A 16,629-nucleotide genomic window follows, 5' to 3' on the forward strand; every position below is an offset into this window, starting at 1 on the left:
AAGGCAAGGGGTGAGAGGTGTGTGCATGCGTGTGTGTGTACGTGTGTGTTAGTGGGTGCTCTCACACATGTGTGGATTTTTTTTTTTTTCGTCAGTGCTTGATTGCATGTGTATGCGTTTCAGACTGTGCCGTGCATATGTGTGCGTCTTGGAAAACTCTCCCTCTTTTTCCTGGGCACGGCGCCACCTCTTAGTGCCCCCCAGTGCCCAGACCCTGTCACTGTTCCTCTGTGCTTTTTCGCTCAGTTCAGCAGTTCATCGGTTCAGCCTTCAGATCTTTCTCTCCCCCCCCCTCATTTCTTTGTTTATACCGAATTCATTACCAAGATTTTTTCCCTCTTTTCTCCCAGATTCACAAGCCACAGCAGTTCCAAATTCCTTGGCTCTGCTCTTTTTCAAAGCCACATTTAAAAAACAAGCTGATCACACCACCCACTCATGAAATCACGCTAGGGAAGCGAAAGGCAAAAAGAAAACATGAAAAAGAAAATGGGAGGCTTTACCGGGATTTTTTTCCCGCTCTCTTGTATTAACAGTCAACAGTGGGGCATAACAACAGCCTTGTCCACACTTGAGCCTGACTTGTCTGTGCCTACTGTGTGGAGTCAAAGTGACGAGCGGGCTGCGGGAGGTTAGAGCCAAAATGACTCTGTGGGATGCGAGCCTGACCTCAAGAGAAGATAGTTGGAAGTGACAGCAGCAGTTAGCAATCAGTGGATCTCATTTTCCCTGCCCCCTACCCCCATCAACCACCCCACCACCCCACCACCACCCTCCCTTCTTCATGATCTGGACCCCGTGTCTGGGCCTCTGGTCCTGGGGGAAAGAGGCAAGAGAGGCAGGCTGCTGTGCTAGGCTGGCAGCAGGAACAGAGGAGCTCTTTATAGTAGAGTTCTGGTGATTTAAATCATATGGCATAGCCTGGAATCACTGTAGAAGTCTGGAAGCTCTTCAAAACTGCAGGAACAAGAGCTCTCTCTCTTTTTCTCGCTCTCTTTTTTCCCCTCCCTCCCTCCCTCCCGCTCTTCCCTGTTATAACTTTTTCCAAACTTCTTTCTTATTTTCTTTTCCCCTCGCCCAGTCCCAGTTTTTCTGGCTTTTCCTCTCACAGCTCACTCATTCTTTTTCTCTCACGTCTTTATCTGTTTTGGTTCTCACCGTCCCCGTTCCTTCCTTACTTCCTCCTTCCTTCCCATTCTCTCATACCTGTTGGTATGAAGTTTGCACATCCTTCTTACATTAAAACCGTGGATAAACTTTTCTCGGTCCCAGAATGTAGATGGACTCAGAGTTGATGTGAGGTGAATTGTGTTTGTGGAATCCACTGAAGAACTCAAATCAAACCAGCGATCCTGTCGTCATGTTCATGCCAATCAGAAACACTTATCATGTTTTATGTACTGAAGCAATTAGTGAGAAATAACACATTTCTCTGCCTTCTCTTCCTCAGAAAAGTGAACTGGATGATTCTTCTAAAGTGGAGTACGACCTTCCCTCATTAAGCCAGAGGCTCCTCCATCATCGCTCTTCCATTCTCCGCATCCTCAGAGTCTTCAAAAAATTTTCGACCGGGGATTTCCAGGTGTTGTGAAAACTGTCACCCGGCAGGCCTGCTGCTGACCCCCGGGGTGCTCTGTCGCCATGGCTACCAACAGGGAACAGCAGGTGGGTCACATGACGGGCTTCCCACCTGCTGTCTACCCCTTCGCCTTCAACTCCATGAGAAGCCACTCCCCCTTTGACCTGCTGGCCAACAGCAGCTTGTTTGGGAGATTTGGCGCTGACCTGCCCAAAGAGATGGCCGCTCTCTGTAAGTAATTTTCACTACTGTTTGACGTTTCCTCCCTCTCATGTGTCTTTTTCCATTGCAGCTCAAACTACATATATGGACCCATACCTTAATTTTAGTCAAGTCACATTAAACAATTTGGATTTGCCCTGGAAAGAGGAAAATACAGCTATTTAAATTGCACTTCATTATGTGTAATTTTGTGGAAATGGAAAACTTTAGGGTCTGTTTGTGATATAGGATCAGTGGTAGCAAAAAAAAGGAAAGAAAATCCCCCAAAGAAACCATGAGGAAAAAGTCTACTTTCATCAATACAATGATTACTCTGCTGCTGTGGTTTCCATATAGATGCTTGTAGATGGTGTGGTTGTGACCACAAACTCTGTCTCTGGCTGCACTGGTGTGTATGTCTTTATGTGTGTGTGTGTCTTTGTGCATGTATCTGGACCTCTCACAGAGCTTTTGTGAGGCAGGCAACCCACAAGTCTGCAATTAGAGACAAAACAACATTCCTTCAGTGTGAGGTGATGAGTGCTCTGAGCGTCAACAAATATTTGAAAATGAGCGCAACTGCGATTCAGAGACCTATCTTGCTGTTTCTTTTTCCAGAATGAACATGCCACACACCTTTTTTTGTGGAGGGAAAGGTGAACTGAAGGCAGGATTCAAACAACCAGCATGCTCCTCTAGTTTCAGACTTGTAGTTTCTGACTTGACCACAGGGGGCACTGTTGCATTCTGAAGTGTTAAGACGGGATGATGTATGGAGCATGGAGGACAAAGAGGAGATTGTTGGCAATCGACTGTGTTTTTCTGTCATGGAAAAACTAGGCAGATTACACAAATGCTGCCGACATACGTTGCTCATTTTTTAAAACTCCTACTTCTTTTAGAATGAAAAAAAAATCAGCATCGTGATTTCTAGATCAGGAAGTATCCTTGTATTACGATAACGCTGCTGTATAATTCTTAGCTGAGGATGTTAGTGTAAAAGAAAGAGTAGATAGAGTGAGAGAGAGAGAGAGAAAAGAAGGAGCACTTTTGTTGCGGTCAGGGTATGAGGTAAAGGTAAGCAGGAGAAATCTTATCCGGCAGGTGGTGGTGGGTGGTAGGTGGTGGTGGAGGGGCTATAATGGGTGTGGGTGGCAACAGCTGAGTGCAGAGCCCAAGAGGCCCCCTCCCCGCCTGTGTGTGCAATCCCCCTCTTACCCCCAACCGCAGCATGCCTGAGCACCTCTCCAGCCTTTCAGCCGTCAATCACTACCTAACCCCCCCCCCAACACACACACACTTTTTCTTTTTTTTCTGTCACTGCCCACCTAATCCTCAAGGTATTTTCACAGAACTAGAGCAAGAGAGAGAGAGACAGAGAGAGAGCGAGAGAGAGAGAGAGAGAGAGAGAGAGAGAGAGAGCACCTGGGGGTAATGTCCTAGTGTGGTGGAATCCAAGAACACACCCTGCTAGGAAAACACACAGGCACACACACATGCAAACACACCACCAGAGACACTCTTCCCACTCTTTCTCTCTCTCACTCTCTCTCTTTCTCACACACTCACTCACACACACACACACACACACACACAGCACTTCTTTCATCGAAAAACTAGAAACATACCCCTGACGCAGAGTGAAATCCCACCGCACTGACAGATGGATTCTTTTTGGTTTTTACATTGGCATGAGTTAAAACAAAAACAAGTATCAAAGCACAAATGGACGCAGGCAACCACATGCACCAGGGCTTCATACATGACTGCTTGTACTAACACATCCACGCTGGTAGAAGTATCGCTCACGAGGGTTAAAGACTGCAGTTATTCGGTTTAAGCTCTGTCTCAGGGCTTAAACATGGCTCAGGTCAAAGATTAAGTCAGGATCATGGCGACAGTTCACTTCAACTCTGCTTTATGTGCAGAGATTGACTTTGTTTATACCTCATTATTAGGCGATTCCAGCTTTCCAAATCAATATAAGTATCAGACTAATGTCATATATGGTGAATATTAGAATCAGCATTATCATGAATTTGCTTCAATCGGTCTGAAATAAGCAACAAATGAAAGTATTTATGTCCTTTTTACCTTTAAAGTAGACATGTACAAGGCTTCAGATTAATCGTCTTTTTTCTCCTGTTAATTGTTTAGTGTGTATGCTAATATTAAAAATGCCATTAGATCCTAAAATATAACTTTACATGTTCAAATTGCTTCTTTTCTCAACCGAAACCGAAAGATTTTTAGTGTTAGTGTTTAGTGCTTGACATGTCTTATACTCTTTACCTTAAATTGCACTGTGTCTGTGCTAAAGCTAAACTACATTTCAGCATCAGTTACAGTTTCAGCCCTGGTGGAAAGCTCTCAGCTGTCGGTATCACCTTTTAAAATATCCTATTGGTGTATCCCCTGACAAGGAATGTTACAAGTCATTTTACTGACAGCAGTCTCATTCCCTGCTCTCTTAAATGTTAGTGGGGAAGACAAAAGGCCATAGTGTGGACATTCCCCAGGCCCTGTTTTTCTTCTCCTTCTACTTCTTCTCCAGGAGTTGGCTTAACAGGCCTGCTCATTGTTGTCAGGGCTGTCTGTAGGCCAGACTGAGAAAATACCTTCCACATAAAGGGAGTAGCACTGCAGATATTTCTGTGTGTGTGTGTGCAGTAAATAGCTCTGCATTTTTGCTCAGCTTCGGAGCGCTGTGCGTAATTGTTGTAAGAAAGGTAGCCCGGGTGACGCCTACCTTTGTTGGGTGTGCGTGCTATGCCAACAGGTCGGAGCACCTCCCACGGTGGCGCTCTGGCACCAGAGTGTCTTTGGAAATACCTGTTTTGCACAGAGGTGGGGAAGAGACAGGAGAGGGGAGGGATGGGGTAGGCAGACTGTGTTTGCACATGCAGAGATAGTAGGCTTTTCTTCGTTCTTATTGCACAGGGAGGAAGTGGACCCAGAAAACCTTAGTGCTTGACTTCAACCCTCAAGCCATGTGTGAATGAGAGTTCAGTGACCATGTGGGTGTGCAGCAAGACTCCCATCCTCACCGCCCCCGTATCTTTACGAAGGCGCGACGGCGTTTGTTCATCCATGAGAGGGTCTGACGGCTCTCTGTGCTGCGTGTAGCGGAGGCCGTTATCAGTTGATCCCTGTCATTATGGGAGTCCTTCAAACAAACAGTTGGAAGCCCATTAAGGCCACTTACTATGTGATAACATCGCCACTGAGCCCTGAAACACCTCTCTAAGCTTTCACCAATCAGGGCCGGAGCCCTGGCCCCAAAGCCAGCCACAGGGATGTTTTGAAAAGCTGGTAGGTCATTTCCTTCAGCCCACATGGCTTGGACCAAAAATCTGAAGTCCTCTGCTTGTGCTCGGACTTTCCACTCAGACTGTAATTTCTAGCTTTATGTTGAGTGATGTAAACAGAAAGCTCATGAGAGGCTCAGCTGTGAGAGCCTGAGCTGCATCACAGTGGGATGAAATTAAAAGCATTGTATTAATAGAATGGAATGAATAGCGTGTTGAAACTTGTGGAAAAGCTGCTTGAGTCTGCTCAGCTGTGCCTCTGGTGGAGACGAGGTGAACAGTTGTTTATGTAAAGTGTGTGTCGGGCATGGATTTATATGCCACACATACATGCACGAACATTAGCATACTGGCTGCCAAGCATATATACATGCATCTGTGTGTGCGGACTCAAACCCATGTTTCCATATACACACACTCACACACACAAACCATTAAGTCAGAGAGGCTGTGAAATGGACCAAAATGTTCCAGCAGAAAGAAATATCCTCATGCAGAGTGACATAATTAAAAACACTCATTGCATTCTTAAACACACACAGACACACACACAGGCACACACATAAGGAGGTCATGTTGGCTTAGGGAGCTCAGGGAGTTGCGTAAAGGAGCCATTTTGGTGGGAAATGTGGTATGAGAGGGAATGTAAAAGCGAACCTTTAAATGGAGGAGAGGGACAGCAGGGAAGGATGTCGACTCGCAGAGTGAAGCCTTCTCCACTGGAGGCGAAGCAGAGCACAAACAGCACATTGTACCGCTTTATTTATTTTCATAAAGGTTGAAGTGCTGGGTTTCAGCCCATCCTGGATGGAGGTCGGTAGGTATGTGGTTGACGGCGTAGGTTTGGATTTGTCTGGGTGCTTGCAGTATGTGCCTGCTTATGTGGGAATACTGTATATTTGAGTGAAGGGAGGGAGGGAGACGAAAGAGAAAGTGAACTATGTATGGATATGAAAATGATGAGCTCAGCCCTGCTACCCCTCACTTCCTTGCAGGCACAAGGTTCCCTGTAGACACAGAGAGACAGAACTCCCATCTCAGTTTTTTTTTCTTGTCTTCCTGTTTGCTCTGTAACTGTATCCCCTTTTAAAGAGATCCCACTATATTGCCATTAAGAAGACCCCTGCAGTCTTTGCTTGTTTACACTGAACCAAACAAAGCCGCCATAATGCCGCCCCAGTGTGTGCTTTCAGATAGCATGCTGGTGTGCCGGAATCAGAGGCGTGATGTGTAACAAAACAGCGTCGTGTCTGCCCCGCCATGCCGGCTCTCCCTTTTGCACAAATGTCGATTTGGCTCCGTGACTACATCTGCTGCTGACTTAAAGGTGCAGCAATAATCCCCTCCTCCCTCATTCTGTGTTCATACAGAACGGCAAGGTGGAATAAAACTGCAGCATTCCCACCTTAAACAGGCTGTATAAAAGGACCCTCTGATGTCACTTGAAAGGCCTTTGGAGACAACTGAGTGTTGACTTTGCTGTTTGTTTGTCAGAGCAAAGCTGATCTATCTCTGACCTCTGTCAAACTTAGTGGCTTTTACTGATTTGTTAGATTTATTGGAGTTGCAGAAATGGGCTGTGCCTGGGGTGATAACATTACAAATGAGGCTCTCAAAGAATTTCAGAAAAAACTTCAGGAATGACACACACATTTGAGATTAATGGAAACCTCTTAGGATTGCAGGCAACTTGTGAAATATGGCTGATAATTAGAAATGTGGTCATCACATGTGAATGACATATCAATACTATTATCCCTGATCTCAGGTTTTATATGATCGTCTTCACATGTTGTATTTTTATTGATATTAGCAGAAATGACATTGTGATTTTTTTCAGAACACCTTGTTATTACACTGAACCAGTCTTAGCATTGTTTAGCTTGGACCCTGCCATCTAATGTAACGAGTGCTGAAATTTCATCAGAGAAAAAGCACCGTTATAGAGCCATCTGCTCACTGGCATCTCTGTTCCTGTGACCATGATCTACATAACAAATTAGCAATGCTAGAACTGGACCATTTGTGTGTACTTGTGTGTGATGACAGCATGTGTAGTGCTGTTTTGGCTGCGTCCTTGATCTATCAGTGAGACTGGACCCTCCTCTGCTTTAATAAACAGCTCTGCATCGTCTGACATCCCTGCTTTCATCTCCCTAGGCGACCACCGGCCTCAAGATGACAGGCGCTTCACTCCTTTTTGGAAATCGATTCCCCCTCACATTGCTCTTTTTATTTTTCAACCAGTGCTGGCCACGATTCAGTAGATGTGGGGGAGGGGGAATGGACACTTTGTTTTTCCAGACAATTTAATCACCTACTGAAGAAGTTTCTGTGAGTGATAGTGAGTGGAATATCTCCTCCTCTGATGATATCCACCTAAACCCTGTCGGCTTATGCACTCCTACGTTCCCTTTCTCTCTTTTCTCTCTCCTCGTTTTCTCTCTCTCCTCAGTCCTCACCTTGGATTTCCACTCATCATCAGTCTCTATAAGTTGGAGCCAATTTGCCATAAGTGCTGGAACTTAACTGTGTATTTGTGCATTAGCGTGTGTGCACACACTTGTGTGTGCCTGCGGGCATGGAAAGTCAGCAAAGGTTGCTGGTAAGGAAGAGGCCACCGAGTGTAATACAGCTCTGACATGATGACAGATGAAGATAAAGAGGCTACTATTAAAAGTGGGAGGCGTCTTGTTTTCAGATAGGCTTTTGTGGGCACGTGCAAGACCAAGAGCGTGCAATGGCGAGAAAGGAGGGATGGGCCCTCTGAAGGCGTGGGAGGGGACACAGGGACAGGATGGGTCTATGTGAACAAGATGGGGGGTTCGTATTTTTGGACAAACAACTAAAAGATCTGTCCCCCACACACCCACCCACCAACCACCGCAAAACACGGGTAGCAAAATGTCATGATAGTGCAGTTACAGGGAGAGAAAAAGATAAAGAGCGAAAGAGACTTTGCTGAAAGATGACCAAGGCTGATAGCGCTTTGAAAAGTAGCTCTGTTAGGCCTTTTTTCAGTGGGACCAGCATATGAACAGAGGCCAACATGGCCGCCGCTGAGAAACGGGCTCCCTGTCATAAGTCATGCCTCACTTTCCCCCACGTCCCTCCTCGGTGACATCAGGTATCCTCCAGACATATATAGTGAGAGAGCAGGGTTAGATGAGTGGATAAGATTACATGTCTTGTCAGAGCTGAACATGTGTAAAACCTGCGGCTGGTGGAACAACTGATGGATGTGATGAGAAAGAACGCTAGGATTGCGCTCTGTTTTTGCTGACGAGCATGACAACACACTGTCATTACAATAAGATTCTCTCTCTTTTTTTTTTTTAATGAGTGAATTGAAAGGACAGAAACTGCACAGATCCTGTTTGTTAGCTCTTTGTTTTAGCCACTATAATTTTTTAAAAAACAACCAGTGTAGGATCTGTGTATGCGTTTGTGTGTGTTCTGAGTAACCTGAATCTGGCTGTAGTGGGAGGGCGCTGTGGACTGGTGTTCAGTGTCTCTATCATCGCCGGCAATCTGTTTCAGCATGTCCACACACTGCACACATGCTCGCGTCAGCAATGGAAAAGCTCTACATTCCTTTTGAAAATCACCATGCTGCGTTTAGCGCGTAGGCATTTCAAAACAAGCTGTCTTTATTGCCTTACACACCACTGTGTTGTTGACTGCTTGCCTGGGACCCGAATGGCTGTATACAGAGGAAGTGACAACAATGTGGAGTATACGTCTTATCTGTAATTGGCATCGGAGTGTCAGACAGTAGTAAAGTCTGATTTTCCTGGGCTCTGGCCCACGTGGAGCTATAAGCAGACTGGGCCCCTGCTGACTGAGCGTTCTGTATAGATAAAGAGATGAAACACTGTAGATATGAAATCCTATCACAAAGGGAGATTTTAAACGTTTCAAATATGTGTTAAAATCAGTGCAGTCGAACATGATTGAAAGCAGCAGTCACACAAAATGACCAGCGAGTTGGCAGCCACTGAAAATGAAACATTTCCAAAACCAGAAACAAAAGCAGAGAACTTTGTCAACTAAAACAAATCATGCAGTTGGGGAAAAAAATGGCCATAGGGAACTTGATGAAATGGGGAGAGTATTTGCAGAAACAGAAGGGGGTGGGGGGGGTATTAAGGAGAGCGATACACAGACTTGCGAGCCAGAAAGTGAGGGAGAAAAGTAGGGAGGGCAGGATAAGTTTGGGGGGAAAGTTAGTGGCCCAGTGGGGGTTTCTTCTGGAGTTCAACCTCTCTGGCCGGGGGAAGGAAGGGGAGGGAGAGAGGGAGGGGAGGGGAGGCAGGGACCGGGCCCGGGTCAGCAGCAGTATGGAGTATGTGTAGATTAGATGTCTAAACTCACTCTGCACAAAAAAAAAAACAACAAAAACTCCTGAAGTGCTGGAAGTCTTGCAAGCTCACGGTGCTGTTTGCCAACAAGCAGAGAACCTGGGGTTAGTGGTCTGAATTATAGTCTCAAGCGCAGTTTAAAAAAAGAAGAAGAAGAAAAAGAAATGTCAAAACCAGGAGAGAGTCAGATAGGGTCCATAAATCTCCAAGAACAAAAGAGTGTGAGCACATGATATTATAAATCGATTGTGTTGCAGCTCGCAGGTCCAGCCATTGGCACACAATGCTGAGGTTACATAGAACATTTGAACACCAGAGGGATTAGCCAGTTTTTAGTTTCCAGGATGCTGTATGAAACTAGCAGTGAGAGAGAGAGAAAAAAAAGACAGGAAGGAGACGATAGACGAGTGTGAGAAGAATGCCTGTGGATCATAAAATGTGACTCGGGGCAGTGATGATTTAATCTGAAATGCATCCAGATCAGGACATTTAAAAAAAAGTTGTGTAAATGGGTGGAGAGGCAGAAAAAGAAAAGTGAGTCATTTTTTTTAACAACAAACTGTGAGTAGGGGCATCTCTGATAGATAGCAGTTTGTTATCTTCCCTCACTGTTCTATTCTTACCATCATAAAGCTTCCTCTTTATGACCTGACAACTGTATGATGAAACACATAAAAACCACTGATGTTGTTTACTGTTCGATGCAACAAAAGAGCTGTTAAATGTGTGTCTGTTTGTGTGAGTGTGTATGTGAGGACCAGCAGCCCGTGTGTGTGTGTGTGTGTCTGACTACGTGTGACTGTGCCAGCTTAAGAAAATAAACAAGAGGTCTCAAGTGGAGGAATAGCTTTTAGGTCAATAAATATTTTAATCAAAATCATTCAAAATAGCCTGAAAGGTGAAAACATGGTTTCTTTCATAAGACAGGAAAAAGAGTGAAGTGTTAGACAGAGGAGGGAGGGAAGGAGGGAGGGCACTGTGTGTTTATGGAGAGCGTAGCCAGCAGCACAGATTGACAGGAAATGGTGTCTTTTTTGCCTGCTGGGCTGTACCACTTGTACTGGTCTGACGGGGGTGGGGGGGGTGAGATGAATGTGCGGGGAACACAGACTAAAGCCATTCTATTATCATATATCTCCCATTGTATCAGGCTGTTTGCTTTAGCCCAGCCAGAGTCTATCTGTCTGCTGAGCAACAGTTAGGATCAGTGACAGGCTGTTTCATTGACCGCAGACCACCTATTGATTTCCTTTGATTTACCATCACTGTGAGGGATCTGCTGTGTTTTAAATTGAATTGTTTTTAGCAATACACAGAGCAGCCTGTGTTAAAGAAGACTAAATGTGGAAGCCGGAGTTTTATGGTTTGAATCTCAGTGACAACAGTCTACTGATCACTCAGGTGGCTTTTTGATACTTCAAGATTTACGCTTGCACAACTTCATCACATCTGCATCCTCGCATTTCTGTGTACGTCTTCGCGAGAGGTTGCTCGGAAATAAATCACAAACAAGGTCAAGTGAACCTGTGAGAAGTGTGTCCAGCACATGGTGTGTTTGTATATTGGGGGGTATTTGTCTGTGTAAATGCACTGCGGGGATTGAGCAAGGCAACCCTCATTTATCACTGTTAAAGCACTTCCAGAGGGAGAGACAGAGAGAACTGCCCATCCTCTGTTCACTCAAACAGACAGAGAGAGGAGGGAGGGATTTACCCTGGCATCTGGTTTCTGGGTTCAACTGCAGCACAATGTTCTCTCTCTCTCTCCGTCTCTGGCTCGCTTTCTCACACACACATACACGCCCCGGCCAGTGGCTGGACTTTAATATGGTTATGATTAGAGACGGGGGGCTCGGAGAAGGGAGATGGGGGGGGGGGTCATATTTACTGCAAGGGGAATTGGGGGAGGTGCGGCGATGTAAAGACAGAGACAGGGACCAGATCTGAATGGGACGCAATTGGGGGGGGGGCTGTGTTTGTTTGTATTTGTGGCTCAAATATGAAACACAAAAGCAGCACTGACAAAAAAAAGCAAAGAGAAGAATGAGAATAAAGTTTCGTCCTCTAACCAGATCTGTTCCTTCTCTGCTGGTCGCACCCCCACCCCCCACCCTTCTCTCTCTCTCTCCCCCCACCTCCTCCTCCTCCTCCTCCTGGGTTCCTCTCTCTATCCCTCCCTCTCTGGCATTCTCTCTCTCTCTCTCTCTCTCTCTCTCTCTCTCTGTCTCTCCACCCCCTCTCAGAGCGTCATGCCGAGGCAGTTGGTTTGCTCCGCTGTGTCTGGGGCTCAGCAAGAGCTGTGAGAGGCTGTTATTTAGGTCTGTTACAGCAGACAGGGAGCAGCTCACCCAAGGGCAGGGGGAGAGTAGAGAGAGTCAGAGTCACACTCAGCTCAGCAAGGCAGGAACCAGATCTGCATTCCAGCTGAGAGAGAAAGAGGGAAACTCCAGCATCGGCAGGAAAGGACAGCAGAGAGAGAGAGAGAGAGAGAGAGAGCGAGAGAGAGAGCGAGCGAGGGAGTGACAGCGAGAGATAAGTGAAGGGAGGGAAGGGAAAGGCAGCAGATCCAGCTAGCTGTTGCTGCTGTTTGTTGTTGTCACTACCTTCAGCGAGTGACGTGAGTGGTGGAAGCAGGGCAGGACGCAGACAGGACTGAGGGCTCATAGTGATTTTTTGCTCAGGGTGGGGGGGTGCCATGTTCGACTGTATGGAGGCTCTGGGAATGGGCCCCCGTCAGCTCTATGATGTCACCAGCCGCGGTGCATGCATGCTGCGGAAGGCGAGCCCCTTCTTTGCGGGGTTGGACCCCTTCGCTTGGACGGGCAGTGCCAGCGTTCAGTGTAAGTGGCATCCTGTTTGCATTTCTTGTATGACACAACCATGTCTCTCTCTGTCAGTCTGTCTGTCGTCTGTCTGTCTGTCTGTCTCTCCCTCTCACTCCCCCTCTCTCGTGTTACTGGCTTGTTTACCCCTCAGGGCTCGGCCAAGGGGGCTGCTGTCAGGGGCTACAGAGCAACACAGGAAAAGACTGGGACAGACAGTCTCCTCTCCTCTCCCCTCCTCTTCTCTCCTCTCCCCTCCTCTCCTCTCCTCTCCCACTTCTCCCCCCTCACAGCCCACAGCCAGTTTGAGCTGCTCAGCCATCTGAAAGAAACTCTCTGCTATGATATGATATGCACTGTGTGTCTGTGTTTTCGTGTACTTGTGGGCTCCCGTGTGTGTGTGTGTGTGTGTGTGTTTGACTTGCGACTTTGAATCCACAGAGTCAAGTTTCAGCGACAATGTGAGCCACCTGAGGTTTGACCTTGCCAGGTGCTGTATACTAAAAACAAAAGTATTCACAGATGAAAGAAAGGAAAAGGGTTGGTGAGTGACAGGAAGAGAAAACACAGTTTAGTTTATCATCTATTCATGGTGTGGGGTTTGACACCAGAAGTTTAGTTTTGGGATATATTTCTCATGAAATGTTAATGACAGATGTAGCCTGTTTAATATTACAGATGTTAACAAAAGTTTTTTGGAGGCCTCATAGGTCAGAGGTTTGTTTATGCTTCTGGATAGTAGATGGATAATGATATTCCTCTTGAGCCAAACAGCCATGAATTAATAAGTAGATGAATTATTTAATGGATAAATGGATGAATAAATTAGAAATGTGGAATGCATGCACAGTCTTAAGAAAGCCAAGGGATATTCTGGCCGGCTTTCTCTTCGCTCTTTTTCTCTGTCAGCCTCTCATTCAACAGGCCTGTCTGTGGACAGACAAAACTGGGGTCCATTTCCATACACTTCCAGGGGGCCGCTACTGCTGTGAGAGAGCGTGTGAGAGTGGAAAAGGAGTTTGGGGGGGTTGGGGGGTGGGGGTGGGAGGGTGTATGTATGCATGCATGGTATGGTGGAAGAAGTGTGGAAGGAGCCAAGCCAGATATGACAGTGGAAAAACAATCAAGAGTAAAAAGGGATGGAGCAGTGGGATAAACAGCTTAACTGTGTTCTTGTGGGTTTTTTTGGGAGCTTTTTTCAATCTGGTTCTGAATTTTGTTTTGTTTTTTTTCCTGTTTGTTCATCCTCCTGCTTTTTGTTCCTTTTTACTGCCTCTCAAGGGGAGTCATCTGTCTTCATTAATCGTGAAGACACCAGCATTTCAGTGGCTGTCATGCACACTGGCTGGGCTTTAATGAAGACAGATGCCCTGTCAGAGGAGGCCGAGGCCAGGGGGGACTCCAGCCGGCCCGGGCTGCTCTGCTTAGCTAGGGGAACCCTGATGATAACAAGATGAGATTTGTTTATTTAATCAATCGGGCCTCTGTGGCCTTTCCTTTTAACCCATTCACACACACATGCACATTTAAAAAATTAGGCCTCCAGATACCAGAAGTACATTTTTCTTGTGGGTCTTTGTTCCTGAAAATCAAAGAGATAAAAAAGTCCTGAGAAGCTGCCCTGAGGGTAAGGGAGCTGAGACTAGCAGAGCAGAGCAAAGTGGAGGCTGGTGTGGTGTACTGTTTCAAGCCCTCTGCGCCCAGTAACCTTTGTAAACAAGGCTGCCCTATCCCCACACAAGGAGCCATAATGCCTCTCTTTACTGAAGCAGTTGCCCCTCATTGTCCTCATCAATGAGGCTGATGAATTGATGTTTGAGTCTGATATCTCATTAAGCCGGCCCAGCTGCACAACAGAGGGACCTGTCTGGCTCCTAATGCCACACTCACACATAGCATGCAGGCTGCACACCAAAATAACCACAGGGTTTGTGAAGAGAGTCACCTGGCCTCAGCATGATACTCAACAATGAATTACTGTGGTCAAAGTGTGGTTTTTTTTTTTTCTCTTTCGTAAAAAGAATTTAACGTGGGTGCAAGAAATCTGAAGAAGAATTTCTTTGATAACCTGTGGAAATGTAATAAAAAACTGTTTGTGCCCCTAAATCTTCTGCAAAATGAGTATATGCTATTGTCTTGGCAGTAAATCTCCTGCGGTGATAAGTGTCACTGTTGTTGGCCGTTAGCCAGGGACAATCAAGGGGACTTAAAAGTGTGTGGTCAGTTTTCCTGTTTTTTTGTTCACCAGCAGGAGACCTCAATGTCAGAGGTTAGTCAGAGGCTACGGCCCTGGCCAATGTCAGATCTACACCATGTGTGGTGGCCTTGTCAGCTCGCTGAAAAGGAGACCCTTTCAACCAGCTTGGCTTGTGTAATGCTCTTAAGTGCCTTATGCCACGGAGCTGGTACTACATCTGAGCTGCCCCGGACGTAAGGATAATGGACACTGATTTAGTCATACGTCAATGAGAACTGAATTAGTCAACTGCCAGGGAAGCCATTTGAGAGAGCCTATGCAGACCAATCCCCTCTCTGTCAATGTTCATTTGCTTAGAAGAATGAGGCAATTACGCTTAGCAGTTCTCCAGGGTCAGAAGAAGGGGAAGTGTGTTTTTCTCACCAAAACACACTCGCAGCTCGATCTTTTCTGGACGCTGTTTGGATATTAATCGTGATGCTGGAAAGTGATACATACAAGAAGGCAGGCAAGGCAGTGAAAGATCACTTGAGTAATCCATCACTATTGGTGCAATCACACACACATACACACTTACACAGGCACACACGCCTCTTTGTTTTCCCTTAATGTGCTGTTCAAATGTGAATTGAGGGGCTAATTGAAATGGGGGTATATCTCGGCTGCAATGGCAGAGAAATAAGAGCTTCCTGTAACCGCTGGCACATTCTGGCCCCGATCATTTTCTCCCTGATAGAAGTCTGCAGTTATTTCATTATAATTACAAAAGATTCAATTAAAAGATTAGAATGCCTGAGGGGGTAGGACTGTGAATAGATAGTGGTATCTTGGTGAGTGGGGTGGTGTAAGAGAGAGAGGGAGAGAGAGAGAGAGAGAGAATGAAGGAGACTTATAATACCATGGTTGCAGCTCTAATGAGGACTTGTCAGTGCTTGTCAGTGCTGTTATATATACATAAACCTTGTTGATCCTTTCAAGATAATGTCAAATGAATGTGCTGAAGTTAAAAGGCTTAAGTAGTCAGCTGGTCCAAGGTCACTGAGTCGTAATTGATATGGCCGAGGGAAAACCCCTCTCTTGTCCCTGAAAACAGTTATGCCAATGCAACTAAATGAGCTGTTTGAAGTCGAAAAGCAGTACTAAGTGAAATGTACAAAACACTGAAGTATGAGATGAATCTTTTCTGTTTTGTAATTGCAGACTGTAATCAAAAAAGCACCTAATTTTAGAGTGCAGTTAGTAGACAGAGAGCCTCTATTTTGCTAAGCCAGCTCGCTGGGGGAAAAGTGCATTATTATGTGCATGCACAGCTGTAGGTTTTTGTATGTACACATATATGCACAAGCTTATATGTGCCCTAATATACATGTATACTTTTAATACCCCATTTAGCATTTATAAGCAGTATATAGACATGTAATAAGGAATAATCTACTATAATGACATTGTAAGCAGATATGAGTGTTTATTTCTATATTTGTCAACAACTATAACTCCTCCTGTGGCACTCATGAGTGCAGACTGATGCATAAACAGATAATGAATGACAACACACAAAAACACAATTGTAATTACATAAAATATGTCTTTATAGAAGAAGTTATAGTTGTTGACAAATACTGTACATTAAAAAAAACACTTACATCCACATTATAGTGTGTTGTAAAACATTTATTTAATGTTGTCAGAGTGCTTATTGATGCTAAATAGAAGGGGTACCATATAGCGCTGCCATGTAGTAAAAGACATTTTGCTGTAGCTCAAGCAGCAACAGAAATCTTCTTGACTTCTTCTTGATTCATACTAGTACTGTGCAATAACAACTCAATCGGAAACTAAAACTATATCATTAAATGAAATTGCGATGTTGAAGTTAATTAGAATCATATAATAGTTTTATATTTATTGTATTATGTTACATTACAACATGGAAAACATTCCTGTAGCTTGAAGACATTTTTAGTATAAGAACTACTTGTGTTGCAGTATCACACCACCTTGCTAACAGATCTGTCTCAGCCCTGCAGTAATACCCGAGCCCATTAATAGGCAGCGCCGCCTATAAATAAACAGATTCAGTCCCTGCAGTTGCTTTAAGTTTTTTTTCCACAAGTTCCCTTTCATGTGTGGTTTTTGCTTATGCGTAAATATCAGGGTGTCAA

The 16,629-nt window shown here is 45.2% G+C and overlaps 1 protein-coding gene across 3 annotated transcripts in view; it reads left to right on the plus strand.

Annotated features, from left to right (window-relative positions):
- Positions 1–16,629, plus strand: part of rarga (retinoic acid receptor gamma a) — a 45,889-nt gene that overhangs the window by 13,957 nt on the left and 15,303 nt on the right. For 2 of the 3 annotated variants that reach the window (XM_051071211.1, XM_018665925.2), the window contains one exon: positions 1,451–1,810. In XM_051071211.1, coding sequence (XP_050927168.1) covers positions 1,642–1,810 — 169 coding nt within the window. In that variant the 5' untranslated portion in view covers positions 1,451–1,641. Of the gene's footprint in view, positions 1–1,450; positions 1,811–11,692; positions 12,289–16,629 lie in introns of those variants that run through there. The other variant, XM_018665926.2, reaches the window with a different exon arrangement.

This window comes from Lates calcarifer, linkage group LG6 (genome assembly GCF_001640805.2).
Source record: "Lates calcarifer isolate ASB-BC8 linkage group LG6, TLL_Latcal_v3, whole genome shotgun sequence".
Lineage (NCBI taxonomy): Eukaryota > Metazoa > Chordata > Actinopteri > Centropomidae > Lates > Lates calcarifer.